At 36.9% G+C, this 15,142-nt stretch overlaps 1 protein-coding gene across 3 annotated transcripts in view; it reads left to right on the top strand.

Annotated features, from left to right (window-relative positions):
- Nucleotides 1–15,142, top strand: part of LOC150083001 (pyridoxal-dependent decarboxylase domain-containing protein 1) — a 395,987-nt gene that overhangs the window by 216,482 nt on the left and 164,363 nt on the right. For all 3 annotated transcript variants that reach the window (XM_090377732.1, XM_090377731.1, XM_090377730.1), the window contains exon 15: nt 246–351. In XM_090377732.1, coding sequence (XP_090233858.1) covers nt 246–351 — 106 coding nt within the window. The remainder of the gene's footprint in view (nt 1–245; nt 352–15,142) is intronic.

Below are 15,142 nucleotides of genomic sequence, written 5' to 3'. Positions count from 1 at the left end.
CAGTTACTGAAGTGATGATACTGTGACAGTCGTGACAGCATCATCGCTCATGGAGGCCTTAATTTTAAACTCTGCTGGGGGATACTTTTGCTAAGTATTAAATAAAATATTTCTGTTTTTATATACTTAATCAGTTTAGTTGTGTCATTACTATATTGTCTTTAATATTGTTTGTCAGCATATTAATCCTGATTTTTTTGTGGCATTATTTAAAGTTCATAAAAGCGTATTACATTGCATTTCAGTTGGGTCAAATCCTATCCAGAGATGTTCCAGCTGTTCGACTTGACATATTAGATTTAGAATTGCATGGCGTTTGCATAAGAATATGTCCCTTAGAATCTGTTCATGGTAAGTGATGTCAAAAATTTCAAATAAATTCATTCTGCAATTCAAAGGAAAATACCCTACTTCCCCATTGAAACTACCTATTCATTATAGTAAAATCTTTTCACATAAGTTACTCATTAGATAATATGAACCAGAGCTGTAATGTTCAATATGTTCTACGTTGATATCAATATTTGTAAAATAATAAGAGAAGTTTACCTCAATATAGTATGTAGGACACTTCCGTATGATACTCTCCAGAAATTAAAACAGAAGAATACTCTCCAGAAATTAAAACAGAAGAATCGAAAAACTTACATTATATTAATTAATGGAGAGTATCATACTCTCCATTAATTTCTGGAGAGTATCATACAGAAGTGTTCTACGTACTCTATTGAGGTAAACTTCTCTTATTATTTTACAAATAAGTTACTCATGTAAAGAGTTTCAGACAAATACAGATTTTTCAGTAAGCTGGTGTGGGAAATTGGATTACAGCTGAAATCTACCTTAGCTGGTTACCACTTCATTGTAATTTAGATTTTTGATATGCCACACCTTGATATTTTCATCTTAAAGATGAAAATATGTCATAAATTTGAAAGTGACATATTTTCAGTTCAGTTCAGTGTTGGCATTCGAGGTGAGCAGACGCGCTTAGTCAGGGCTCCTCAGTTAAGTGGTTTACTTTTGGATAGTGCTTTTAAATATTTGATTTATTTAGATATTGTTGGATTATTTTGTTATAAGTTTCCTGTAACAGTTTGATTTTAATAATATTATAGATATATTTTTTTAAAGTTACTTTCATTGATATTTATTTAATTTTATAATGGTAGTTATGAGATCTGCCTTAAACACGTCACAGGGTATCGTGACTCACACGGAAATAGCCGATGGTGAGTTATGGGTGAGTCATGATTTAATCCGTTGTGGAACCTGTGGAATGTTTTCCAAGGTCGACCTGGTGACTAATCCTACCTCACCTGGGGATTCTTTTCTTTGTGATCAATGTAAGGAGTGCACCGATCTTAAATTACAATTTGGTGCACTGATGGAACAATTTGAGTCCCTGAAAAAACGGGTTCTTGCCCTCGAGAATAATGCATCTGGGAGCTCGTCAGGGACTCAAGACTCCAGCAATCTACCAAGTGATGCACACCCGATTCGAGCCTCAAAACAGAAAAACCAAGTGCAAACTACTCTGGTTAAAAAGGACTTTGTTTTATTAGGAGACCTCATTGTCAGGGAAACGGGGAATATTTTTTGTAATAAGGATAGGTGGAGTAGAACCAGGGTATGTCTGCCGGGAGCAACTATTGATGATGTCACCAACAGATTGTCAGATTTTAAAGGGGGTAAAGAGAATATTATTATTCATGTGGGGACTAATGATATTAAACGTACACGATCTGATGATTTGTTGGAAAAATACAGGACCATGCTGAGGAAATGCCGCGAGCTAGGCCACAATGTCTATGCCTCCTATAGTGTCTGCAATTCTGCCCAGACACGATAGGAGGGATTATATGTTAAGAGCCTTGTGGATTAACTCAAGACTTGAAGGAATCTGCAAGGCTTTAGGGGGGGAAATTTCTATCAGCATGGCCCACACTTGTAGGTAGAAGGAATTTGTTTTGTAGAGACGAGATACACTTAAACAAAGGTGGTGCAAAAGTTTTTGCCAGTATTATTGAGGATACCTTAAAGGTTCAGGGAAACTGCTAGCTAGGGGGGATGTGGGTAATACTGACACGCGTTTATCTGATAATATTGGTCACAGTAACTCTTGCACATACCTTAAGAGTTCTTATCTGCTACCCCAACTGGACGTATTATCTAGATGTTCTGGTGACAGAAACGTTTTACGTGAGCGGGTAACTAATATCAGGGAAGAGAGCCTAAAAAACTTCAAGGGTTGTGTTAGGGTTGTTAAAACTGTAAATCTTAATTGTTTATACAGTAACGTTAGAAGTGTCGTCAATAAAATGAGCAAATTCGAACTGCTGGTTAAAACAAGTAACGCAGACATAATAGAGCTTACAGAGACGTGGTACCATCCGGAAATTTGGGATGATGAGTTTCAGTGTGGCTTGTATAATGTATTTAGGAAGGATAGGGTAGATAGAAGGGGTGGTGGGGTAATGCTTCTTATCAGAAGCAGCCTGAGTGCGACGATAGCTTTCCCGGATTCAGACATTTCACATGCTAGTATAGAGTCTGATGGTGTGAGATAGTTGGAAACAAAGGTATAATGCGAGTAGGAGTAATCTACAGACCAGATGATTGTGAAGATTATGATAAAAGCCTCTACATGCAAATGGAATGGACAAGTAAGCGTCAATGCCTTATTATGGGTGATTTCAATTTGCCTCTAATTGATTGGAGTAAATGGGAAGGAGACTCGACATGGGCAACAAAATTTTTAAATCAACTAGATGACTGTTATTTGTATCAACATGTCAGGGAAAGTACTAGAGAAAAGAATATCCTAGACCTCATCATCACACATGAATCAGATGACATAACAGGGTTGACAGTAGAGGAACCAGTAGCAGGAAGTGATCATGGAGTTTTACAGTGGATGATGACGAGAGAGGTAGCAGAAGTAAAAGGCAAAGGAATGGGTTTTAATTTCAGAAAAGGAAATTACAATGCCTTAAGGTACTACATGGCCTCTATTAACTGGGTAAATATCATGCAGAAAATGAATACATTTGAACTGTGGTACGCTTTTAAAACATTAATCACAGATGCCTTGAATGCGTATATACCATTAAAAAAATACTCCTCGAGGAGGGTTCCAAGTTGGATGAATAGTGAAGTTGCCACATTACTTGAGCAGAAAAAGGTAGCATGGAAAGGTTACAGAGCAATAAAAAGTACTGAAGCCTATAACAGCTACAAGGTGATGTGTAATAGAGCCACAGAAAAGGTTCGACAGGCAAAGGCAGTTTATGAGAAATCACTAGCAAACAGAGCAAAGAGGGGGGATAAAGAATTCTTCACATATATTAAATGCCAAGAAGAGCAGGACAAACCAGATTGGACCTTTACGTAAGGGAAAGGGGATAGTATTAAATACACCAGCTGCCGTTGCAGATGAACTCAACAGTTATTTTGCATCGATATTTACAAATGAAAAACCTTTTGTGGCAATGGGAAATTGTGGGAGCGAAGTTAAAAAATATGTAATTAATGATATTGAAATTTCGCAAGATTATTTAATGAAAAAACTTTCGAGCCTACAGACCAGTAAGGCTCCTGGGGTTGATGGAGTATACCCTATAATCTTAAGGGAGGCGGCAAGTGAGTGCATTGAACCATTGAGGCTAATAATGCGAGCATCACTAGACTCTGGAGAGATTCCCTTGGATTGGAAAAGTGCCAATGTATCTCCCATACATAAGAGTGGCTCTAAAAGTGAAGTTGGAAATTATCGACCTGTCAGTCTGACTTCAGTAGTAAGGAAAATCATGGAGGCAATGATCAAGGGTGGAATTCAGGATCATTTGGATCGAATTGAAATTCTCAAGAATTCTCAGCATGGTTTTGTAAAGGGAAAATCATGTTTAACAAATCTGGTTCGCTATTTCGAAAGGGTCACTCACGAGCTGGATTTAGGGAATAATTTCGACATTGTTTATTTAGATTTCAGCAAAGCTTTTGACTTAGTCCCACATGAGCAGTTGCTTTATAAGCTGGAACAGGTTGGAATCACTGGGAAAATCCTTAGATGGATAGAAGGATGGCTTCAGGGCAGGAGGCAGAGGGTTGTGATAAATGGCTATTCCTCAGATTGGGTTGATGTAAGAAGTGGGGTTCCCTAAGGATCAGTATTAGGACCACTGTTGTTTTTAATTTTCATAAACGACATTGATGAAGGGATAGAGGGCGTGATGTCTAAATTTGCAGATGATGTTAAAATTGGTAGAGTAGTTAATGATCACTGTCAAGCTGAGCTTCTTCAGAGAGACCTAGATAGACTTCAGGAATGGTAAAAAAAATGGCAGCTATGCTTTAATCCAACAAAGTGTAAGGTATTACACTTTGTTGGATTAAACTGTTGCTGGGAAACAGTAATCCCAAAATAACTTATTCACTTGGTGGAGTTCAACTAAACCCAGTACTGGAGGAAAGGGACTTGGGTGTTACGATACGGTCAGACATGAAATTCTCTGAGCATTGTAAACAGGTTGCAAGGAAGGCCCATGGTGTCCTATCGATGATCTATTGAACTTTTGCAAGTAGAGATAGGGACGTGATAATCCCATTATATAAGGCTTATATTAGACCACACTTGAAATACTGTGTTCAAGTATGGAGACCGCACCTAAAGAAAGACATTGAGCTTCTTGAAAGGGTGCAAAGACGGGTAACTCGCCTGTGAGATCGGCAAAAGGGTGTCCTTATGAAGAAAGACTTCGAATATGTGGGTTGCAGAGTTTGGAAACTAGACACCTTAGAGGAGATTTGATTGAGGTGTTTAAGGCTCTGAGAGGCATCAGTAAAATGAATGAGGACGAAATTTTCAAGATTATAAATGATGCTAGAACTAGGGGACATAAATTCAAGTTACGCGGGGAAATGTTTAGGGTGGACTGCAGGAAGTTTTATTTTAGCCAGCGAGTTATAAATTACTGGAATAAGTTGCCTTCATGGGTGGTAGAGGCCGACAGTTTGGGGAAATTCAAAGGTCATCTTGATAGTACCTTCGGGTAAGGGAAGCGCATAGGATGATAGGTTTAATTTTCTTTTTTTTTTTTTTTTTTTTATTAATTATTATTATCTATTTATTTTATTTATTTATTTATTTTTTTTTTTTTTTTGTTTTTATCATAGTTTTGTTCGGATATTTTATTTTATTTTATTTTTGGCTGGTGCAGCATAAGCCATAGGCTTTCTTGCACCATGCGGCCATTACAAATACTAATCCAATTATGAGGAAGTGCCATCTGCATGTGGCATGGTTAGCAATGGAGATTTGCTGGAAACCTTTTCTCTTATCTTAATATAAGAGACCAAACAGTGGAGACTTGGTTGGGAATCTTCTCTCTCTTATATTGTCATCATGGCAGATGACAGGTCTACAGGTATAAATGGAAGAAAATATATTTTCTTCACTTTCCTCATTTGCACAAAACTCCCTGTTAGAGTTTGTTAAACTTCTGGCAGCCCTCCCCCTAAAGAATTCTTCATATGTGAATGTAGATGCAAAATAAATATTCGTTTTCTCAGCTATCTGATCAGGATCATCAACAGTTAAACCAACGATATCAAGTGGAGCAGTGTGATTCATCCCCTTCCTTCTAGTGTTTACATGAGTAAGGAGGTCTTTGCTGTTTTTCTTTGCATTCCTTGCCAAAAACATTCCCATAATGTGCCATAGCCTTAATTTTTTTTGTGACTAGATTTCAGACTAGTTTATATTTACCATAGGCTTTGGTATCAACTGATAATTTATATGCATCCCATGCATTTTTTTTCTCTGCCATGAATCTAATTTATTTGACATCCATTTAGGTCCACTCCTTAAACAATATTTCTTAGTTGCTATTAAAATTCTAATAGTAGCTTCTGTAGTTACTTCCTTGAATGCTTACCATTTAGAAGTTGCTGTTGGTATCATCATCAGTTGGTCCCACTGCATAGAATTTAAAACTGTCTGAAGCCCTTCCCTTTACTCTTGTTGGTAATTACATCTTTAAGTAAATCCCAATTCAATGCACTGTGATTTCTGCCTGCTGGGTGGTTCTTTTATCTGCATATTCCCGATGCATGAAGAATTTCTGCTGATAATTAGATCAAGAGTGTTGTTTTCTATTGTTAACAGTCATCCAATAAATCCACAGAAGTCTTGCTATTGTATGTGTGACCAACCCAGAAGGTTTAGTCAATATATAGAAAGTTAAAAATCGCCCATTACCTTCTGATTTACTGGCCCACTTAATTTTTGTTTGTGTGATTGTTTATTATACTAATCACAGTCATTATGCCTATAATATGGTATTAAGGGTAAGTTGCTACAATGGATAAAAGGATGGTTGAGTGGGAGAAGACAGAGGGTGGTAATCAATGGGTGCTGCTCTTCGTGGACTAATGTTATTAGTGGAGTCCCACAGGGTTCAGTGTTGGGTCCTCTGTTGTTTTGTATATTTATCAATGTTATTGATGAAGGTATTCTTGTTGAAGTTTGCAGATGATACAAAGGTTGGCAGGGTTGTTAATGACAGTAATGGCAGTGTGCTACTGCAACAGGATCTAGATAATTTGGAAAGATGGGCTAAGAAGTGGCAACTGAAGTTTAACCTTGCCAAATGCAAAGTACTGCATATGGGTAGAAGTAACCCCAGAGAAACGTACCAACTGTGTGGTACTACACTTAAGGTGGTAGAAAATGAAAAAGACCTGGGAGTAATTGTGCAGTCAGATATGAAGTTTTCTGAGTAATGCAGGCAGGCTGCCAGGGCAGGTCATGGGGTTTTGTCAATGATATATAGGAATTTTGCTAGCAGAGAAAAGGAGGTGATTGTCCCTCTGTATAAGGCAATGGTCAGGCCACGCCTTGAGTACTGTGTACAGGTCTGGAGACCTCATTTTAGGAAGAATGTAGATTTGCTTGAGTGTGTACAGAGAAGGGCAACAAGATTGGTGAGGGGAATGAAGTGATCCTCTTACCAAGAGAGGCTTAAGTTCTGCAAATTGCAGTGGCTGGAGACTAGGCACCAGTGGTGATCTGATTGAAGTTTATAAGGCCTTGAGGCCTTGAATGGGTTGAGCACACTGAATTCTGATGGGATCCTTCACTTGTTCAGATTCAAGTGTTGGGACACTTGTTCAGATTACGAACCTAAGGGGGACATAAATTCAAATTAAGAAAAGACAGGTGTAGAATAGATGTGAGGAAATTTGCCTTTAGCCAGCGGGTGGTTAATTGCTGGAACAAACTTTCATCTGTCGTTGTGGAAGTTGATAGGTTAAATAAATTTAAGGAGGAACTGGACAGGCATTTGGAGGGAATGGTGTGATTTTTTTTTTTTTTTTTTTTGGCTGATGATGCATAAGCTTATATACTTGTTTTCTTGCATCACATGCCACTACTACTACAACACAGTTCTACCTCATTTTTGTTTTCCCATTGCTTCCTGGAACAACCTACTTTCATACATATTTCCTGAAAATTACATTCTGCAGAAGTTCAAGTCTGATGTCAACAAATATCTTCTTTCACCTTCTCGACCTCCAACCCATGCATGGTACTAAGTACTATAGGTTCTAATATCTCTCGTGTTTGGGGTTTTCATTTAAAAAAAAAAAAAAGTCGCCAAACTGATTCAACATTGCAACACAACTGTCCACTCATGTCAACTGGATGCACTGACTTACATTTTATATACAAATTTGTACTTCTTAACCAAGAACATAGCTGCTCTCTCCCTCCTGTGCTCTGTCTTTTCTGTAAACATTGTACTTCCTGTATTCCAGTTCTACCTCCCTTATGCCCGAGTGACACCACATATCTGATATTCCTACAATGTCCTTATTTGATGACTTACTTTAAGTTCGTCAAATTTATTTACTATGCTCTTAGCATTAGTGCACATGCAAGTACGCCTGTTCTTACCCTTAGTTACTCTAACACAGCCCATGTATTTGCTTGTTCCATGTGGTCCCCCAGCAGTCCTTGAAACCACCATGCTTTCCTGGCTGTTGAACATTCCAATAGCAGCATTGCAAGAATCATGTACACCTCTGCCTGCAGCTGATGTTAATCCATTAATCTGTGCATCTCCCCTGAATTTTCTGTCCTACCTAACACTTTCTCAGTAGCAGCAGAAAATATTTTTGCACCCCTTTTATTTACATGTATTCCATCCCTGTAAAAACACTCTCTCAACAAGCCATCACATTGAGAAAAATTCAACACCATGAGCCTTGCACAGTTTCTGCAGGACCAAATTGATTGACAAGGGCTCATTCTCCTTGCTATCATGTCTGGGAAGAATTGCAGACACTTTCAAATTTAATCCTAACTCGCAACTTTCTCTCAACATTTCCTGTACTTGTGAATTAAGTCCTCAGATCTCCTACTCATCATTAGTGCCAATATGTACAACGGTATCACCTTTTGTACCCTTAAAAGATATCTGCCCTACGATGTCATCAGTTCTTCCCCCTGACAGACATATTCCTGTTCTACTTATCCTTTTTTGTACAACATATTTTCTGTTTCCTTGACAGTAGGGTCACCAGCAGTAATTACTGTGGGATCAGTGCATTCTCCTTTCATGATTGCTGCTGTTGTCATGATGCTTGAGTGAGAAGTCCGGGCTTGAGGTAGGCAGCTGAAAACTTGATGGGTCCTCCATTTTAATTCCTTTGAGGGCATCCGCCTTGTTTTTCAAGCTCTCATAAATGTCTATCACAATATCGAGTTTGTGCTTAGTTTCCTTACTCTCTTTGCTCTGTACACACAATGACATCCCTCCCCCAGCTGTACCATGTCCTGTTCCAGATAGGTCCATCCCCCAGCTGTATCATGTCCTGTTCCTGATAGGTCTGCAAACATTGAACAAGAAGTATATTTTGTAAGGCTGTGATTCATAGTAATTTTGAAATAAGATGACCATCTTTCAGTTTCAGCATGAACTCTGTATAAGACATCTGTTTACAAAAAATAACATAACTTATTATATACAAAAAAAAAAAAAAAAATAATAATAATAATAATAAAATAAATAAATACTTATTCTTTGATGGTATTGGATCCTTATATCCTGTGCATCCTTATATAATTTAGTCTGTAGAAATAATGATTTTTTATATATTTTTAGTTAGTAATTATTTATTAATAATCTATTATTCACTTTTCACTACCATTAATTACAGAAAAATAAAATATTAAATTTAAAAAGTAAAAATCAAATTTATGTGAAATGTAACACCCTTCATACATTAACTAACTTGTATAGTCTGCTTTCTGCATGCTATTGACTTAGGAAATTGTTGTCTGTATATTCTCAATCTAATAATATTAATTTTTACAGTCTATTCAAAATGAAATTTATCTTGCACATACCCTCTCCTCCATCAGGGTGCTCAAATACTCTGATAGGAAGGGAGTAATGATTTTACCACCATTCAGTTTCAACATAAATTGTTTATAACTTGTTTGTTTATAAACAATAAAATTACTTCTATTTTTTACAAAAAAAAAACTACCTTATTCTTTAATGGCATCTGATCTTATTACTCCCAGTCTTATGTATTTAGTCTCAATAAGTGTTTGTATATGTCTTCATGGGTTGATTGATTTGCATGTAGTGTGGACTAGTGTGAAAAAAAAAAAAAAAAAAAAAAAAACCCCAAATAACTCACTGGGAATACCCTTCTCCAGGAGTGGCCAACTGAATTTGTGATGCAATCTACTTTTTTCTCTACTATCTCAAAAATTTCATTGCACAAGGTGCACAAATCGAGAAATGACTGTATATTTAAAATTCGTCATGATCGACTGAAATTAAATCCGTGATCGACTCGTTAGCTACCCCTGCCCTACTCCATCAATCAGAGATAGGTTAACTACAGCCTTGATTGAAAAGGACCTTAGAAACACCTCCAGTTAATGATAATTAAACCCATACCCCCTCCAGACGAGTGGCAGACAGCTGTATATCATTATCATTCTGACTAAATTGCTGTGATGGCTGCTCATTTGTTTTCAGTCTGATCCAAACCAAATTTATAATACCTTTTTGCGAGGAGAGTAAATTGCACTTATGGCAGGGATGCTTCTATTTCTATCTGCCATTTGAAACTTTCCTGTTTACAGTTTATTGGATGCAGAATTTACAATACAAAATTGTCTAGGTTCACTGAAATCATGTTTTGAACCAGTGTTAACAAATTAAAAATATGGTGCAATCTTAATTAATATACTATGGCAATTATCCTGCAATTTTAAATATGAGTTCGATTGTATCCTCTCAGGAGGAATTTAAAAAAAAAAAAAAAAAATATATATATATATATATATATATATATATATATATATATATATGGAAAATCACGGGTACAAACTATCTCCATCTCTGCAGTGGTGTGAAAAGTATGGATCATTGAGCTATTCTATTGTCTTCTGTAGTGGGGAAATCTTGTCTGTTAGACAAATTTTTATAAACAACAGTAGTTATCTGAGAGTAATTACTGTAAATGTTCAGTTTCTCCCAGTCTCTCCTCAGTTAAAGATGAAATTAAAAAAAAATACATCAATGAAACACACATGGGATAATTGCAAGACTGAACATTTAGCCCTGCGAGGGGAACCAACTGAAATCATATTTAGAATGATAAAAAACTGCTAATGTCATAATGCAAAATATGCATGAATTGATGAATAGCTTGTATAAAGTTATCACTACTAACCTGTGTAATTATACTGCAGATGCCTCCGTAGCCAGGTAGGCAGGAGCAGCAGTGCGTAGCACACGCTTCTTGATTAAACCAGGATTCGAGCCTGTGACCACCAAATACGGAGGATGTGGAAAGGTCAGGGAATGACCACCGCATATCCATGGAGCAATATGGCCTTAGTTGCTAATTCACGGGGGTTACGTTCCTGTGAAATTCACATCTGTTGTTTGTAACACACATTAGTATAATAGGAAACAGATGGACCACATTGGCTGCTGCATATGAATATATTAACTGCTGATGGTCCTGTTTAGACTGCTATTTTGCATTTTCATGTAAAGTTTAAGAATGGAAATACCAGAAGTATACCAAATTATAACTGGGAGCTAAATGATTTTATGACAGAGGAAAGTGGAAGAGAAATAGTATAATTACTGATGATCCTGTTAAGACTGCTGGAAACTTGAATAATATTTTGCAGTTACATTTACATGTATAGAAATTTAAGAATGAGAATACCAGAACTTATCAAATTATAACTGGGAGCTAAATGATTTTGTGATAAAGAAAAGTGGAAGAGAAGTTGTTGAAGCTAAAAGTAAATAAGGCACCTGGAGCTAATGGAATCTATCCAATTATATTAAAAGAAGTAGCCAATGAAAAAGTAAACCTTTGGCCATAATTATGAGAACATCCTTTGATTTAGGGATAGTATTTATAGATTGGAGATGCACAAATACATCTATTGACAAAGGGGAGATCAGAAGATGAAGGAATTACTGACCTTTAAGCTTGACTTTTGTTCCAGAGAAAAATAATGGATTTGGCAGGTTAAGAAGTATTGCAGGATTGTCTTGACAGGAATGCATATACAGTAAACCCCCGCTATTCGCGGGGGTTACGTTCCTGAGAAATGTCGCGAATACTGAGTTATGGCTCCCATAGTAATAAAGGGGTTCCATTCCAAAGTATGAAATATATAAGAAAAACTAGTCTAAAATTTTGCCTGTGTATGTATTATATGTACCTTCATAATATGACTATATACATAGACAGTACATAGTGAAATGCAAGCATATGGCATCGAAATGAAAATAAGAAACAATTTAATATTAAATGTAATATTTATTAGAAATTTCAAACCAGCGCCTTTGCTAGCTAAAAAACTTATCCCGCCAGTGCTATCACCAGTTTCGATAAAGTATTCTTAAGGAGTTTTGCCTTTTCATGAATGATGAGTGAACTTAACTGAATTTTATTTTGAGTTATGGTCTTCTATCCATAGATTTTAAGCTTTTCCATCACGAGTAACAGAGCAAATTTTTGAAGCAATTAGCGCGTTTTCACGGACACTACGGCGGATTTTTTCTTTCGATTTCTTGATTGATCGTACCGTTGATTCATTGATTTTATAATGTTTTACCACTGAGGAGACACTTTCACCATTAGAAATTTTGTCTAATAACTCAATTTTATTCGCTAATGTCATCACCTTCTTTGATCTTTTCACATTTCCCTTGTTATTCGTAGCCATATTTTTGTACGGGTTAGAAAGAACTTGTCCACAATAAAGTCACTTTCTTCCATTAACACACTCGAAAAAGTCTGTTTTACACTGCAAAACGGTAGATTTATCACTTTTGTAAGCGTATCAATTTATAAATTGATAAATTTATTCAATTTATAAGCATATAAATTAAAAGCAAACGACGAAACCTTCCATGACAAGCGCATAACACATACTGAACAAGGATTAGCGAGAAACATCCATGTTCGCAATTTTGTCACCCATCCCCCCCCCCACCACCACCACTGAGTGCTGTTTTGACCGGGAAAGATAATTTTAGCCACGCCCATGTTTTTTTTATGGCGGAAAATGTTCACGGCGCTTTAAAATTCACATTTTTTTAGGTTTCATTTTATATTAAATCAGCAACCACGAATAGCAGGGGTTTACGGCATGGGCCTGCCTCACTGACCACCTGGGGTCGCCTTCTCTATCGTCCCCATGCTTCTGCCTTTCACCCCCCCAGTCTTCAGGCTCTTCCCCCCCTCTACCTGTATACCTTATCCATGGCAGGGGGAGATAACTCTTCTTCGTCTCCCCCACCCGCCATCCAAACTCCCCTCTGGTGTGGCATGGGCATGCCATACTGCCTAGCAGGGGTCATCTCCTCTATCGACCCCTTACTTCTACCCCCCCAGTCTTCAGCCTCCCCTCCCTCCCTCCCACTTTTATCTTTCATCTAATGTATAGCCCACACGTCTAAATTTAATAACAACAAAATTCTGCCCGGCCTTTTAACACATCTCTCTAGCGTTCAGCCCCAACCAGCGATTTTCTAACAGCAATCTTATTAAGAATTAACGTCAAACGCGTATATATATATATATATATATATATATATATATATATATATATATATATATATATATTTTTTTTTTTTTAGGTCCTAGCCACTGAAATCCCAGGAAACTAGGTGGCAGGACCTGCCAGAGCAACTTGTCATGATTCTGGACACCCGGCTAGCCTCCACGTGGCGAGGTATGGGCAACATCGGGCCCCACTAAGGGCCTGGCGGCCAATAAGCCAGACAAACAATGGGCACAACACATCACACTGCACAGAAATGGCCCACACACTTTCAAGTCTCTGGCTTGACAGTGTGCTGTCCTCGATACAGCGAACACACGTGGAGATGGGAGAAATTTTAGGCGCCGTCTGACACGAACATATCTTATGCATATGGAAGTGCATAGCAGGGATTTTTGGGATGGGGTGGGGAAATCTTGTCTGACCAATCTGAATAGCTACTACGACAGTAGCATCATAGTAGCTAGTAGTAACTCATAGTAGAACTGGATGTAAAAAAAAAAATAATTTTGACTTGTATACTTAGATTCAGTAAAGATTTCAATACTTTTTCACATGGAAGCCTACTATATAAACATTGCAAATTAGGGACAATTTACTGCTATGAATAGAGGGATGGTTGAGTCTCAGAAGACAGATGGTGGTTATAAATAGCACTGCTTTTTTTCTGACTAATGTTGCTAGTGGAGCCCTTCGGTGTCCAGTGCTGACCCCTTATTGTTTGCAACATTTATTGACAAAGACTTATCAAGTTTATTGTCTAGGTTGGTTGGGTGGTTAATGACAGAAACCTTGGCATTCTTACCTTGATTCCTGTGTTTACTAATTCTCCTAATTTTTCTGACATTGCTGATTACTAAGGCATACTAATTTTTCTAGATCTTCTTGCATGCAACAAGAAAACTGATAAAAAATTATGGAGATGAGTGTTGAGAGGTGGCAATTGAGGTTTAACATTGAACCATAATTCCATGTAAACTTGTCTCCTTGTGAGGTGTCGGATTGCCATAATTTAAGAAATATTAAAAATACTTGCTTAATAGGTTTTTTGTTTTTTTTAATGGAAACTGCAAATATAAAAAATATTAGAACCTATAGTACTCTGTACCGTGAGTAGGTTGTGTTGAGTAGACAAAAGATAATCATTGACGTTAGACTTGAATTTTTATAGAATGTAACCTTTGGAGAATACACAAGAAGGATGGTGGTTCAAAGAGATTAAAAGAAGAGATAAATGAGGAAGAGTTAAAATTGCCTCAGTGACTTTCGATTTAGACAGTAAGTGAATGTTGTCTCATTGTCAATCTGATTTGGAAGATATCAGGGGAATCACACTGCACATGGAAATATTTATATAAAAGCCTTGCAGAAAAAATTGAATGTCTAGGACACATAGAGGAAGGAGAACACTGCACATGGAAATATTTATATAAAAGCCTTGCAGAAGAAATTGAATGTCTAGGACACAGAGAGGAAGGAGACTTTATTTTGTGTGAAAGTGTCTATTCTGATTGCCATGTTTTCTATAGAATAGCGAATTTTACCCAATATCTCTGGGAGCATTACCCAGTATGTGAGAACAATGTTCCATGGTGGAGTGGAGCAGATTTATAATTTGTATAGAGAAGAAAAGTAACACTGAGAACAAAAAATGAACACCCAATTTTTTTTAATATGGCCACTATAGCTGAGTGGTCAAATATGAGCAAAAAAATAAATAAAATAAATATATATTTTTTTCATTATCTAAGAAACTAGTGTAGAATGGTGACCCTCTCAGGAGATATGCTAATATTAGTAATTTTAGTACAGTAGTAACAAATTATGAGAGAGAATCTCAAACAGCATCAGCTAAAAAAAAAAAAAAAATGTCACAAATTTTGTGACATTCTTATGCCAAAAGAGAGATCAAAAGTTATGGTAATCCTTAATAGAGATATATGCTCTTGTATAGAAATCTGAGGGTCATCAAAAATCTACATAGGAGCAGTAGAATCTCTTTTTTTGTGAGAAACAAGACAG

Source organism: Mastigoproctus giganteus, chromosome 7 (assembly GCF_048544385.1).
Source record: "Mastigoproctus giganteus isolate SK-2022 chromosome 7, ASM4854438v1, whole genome shotgun sequence".
Taxonomy (NCBI): Eukaryota; Metazoa; Arthropoda; class Arachnida; order Uropygi; family Thelyphonidae; genus Mastigoproctus; species Mastigoproctus giganteus.
Note: the sequence above shows the minus strand (reverse complement) of the source record. Positions and strands in the feature narration are given on the sequence as shown.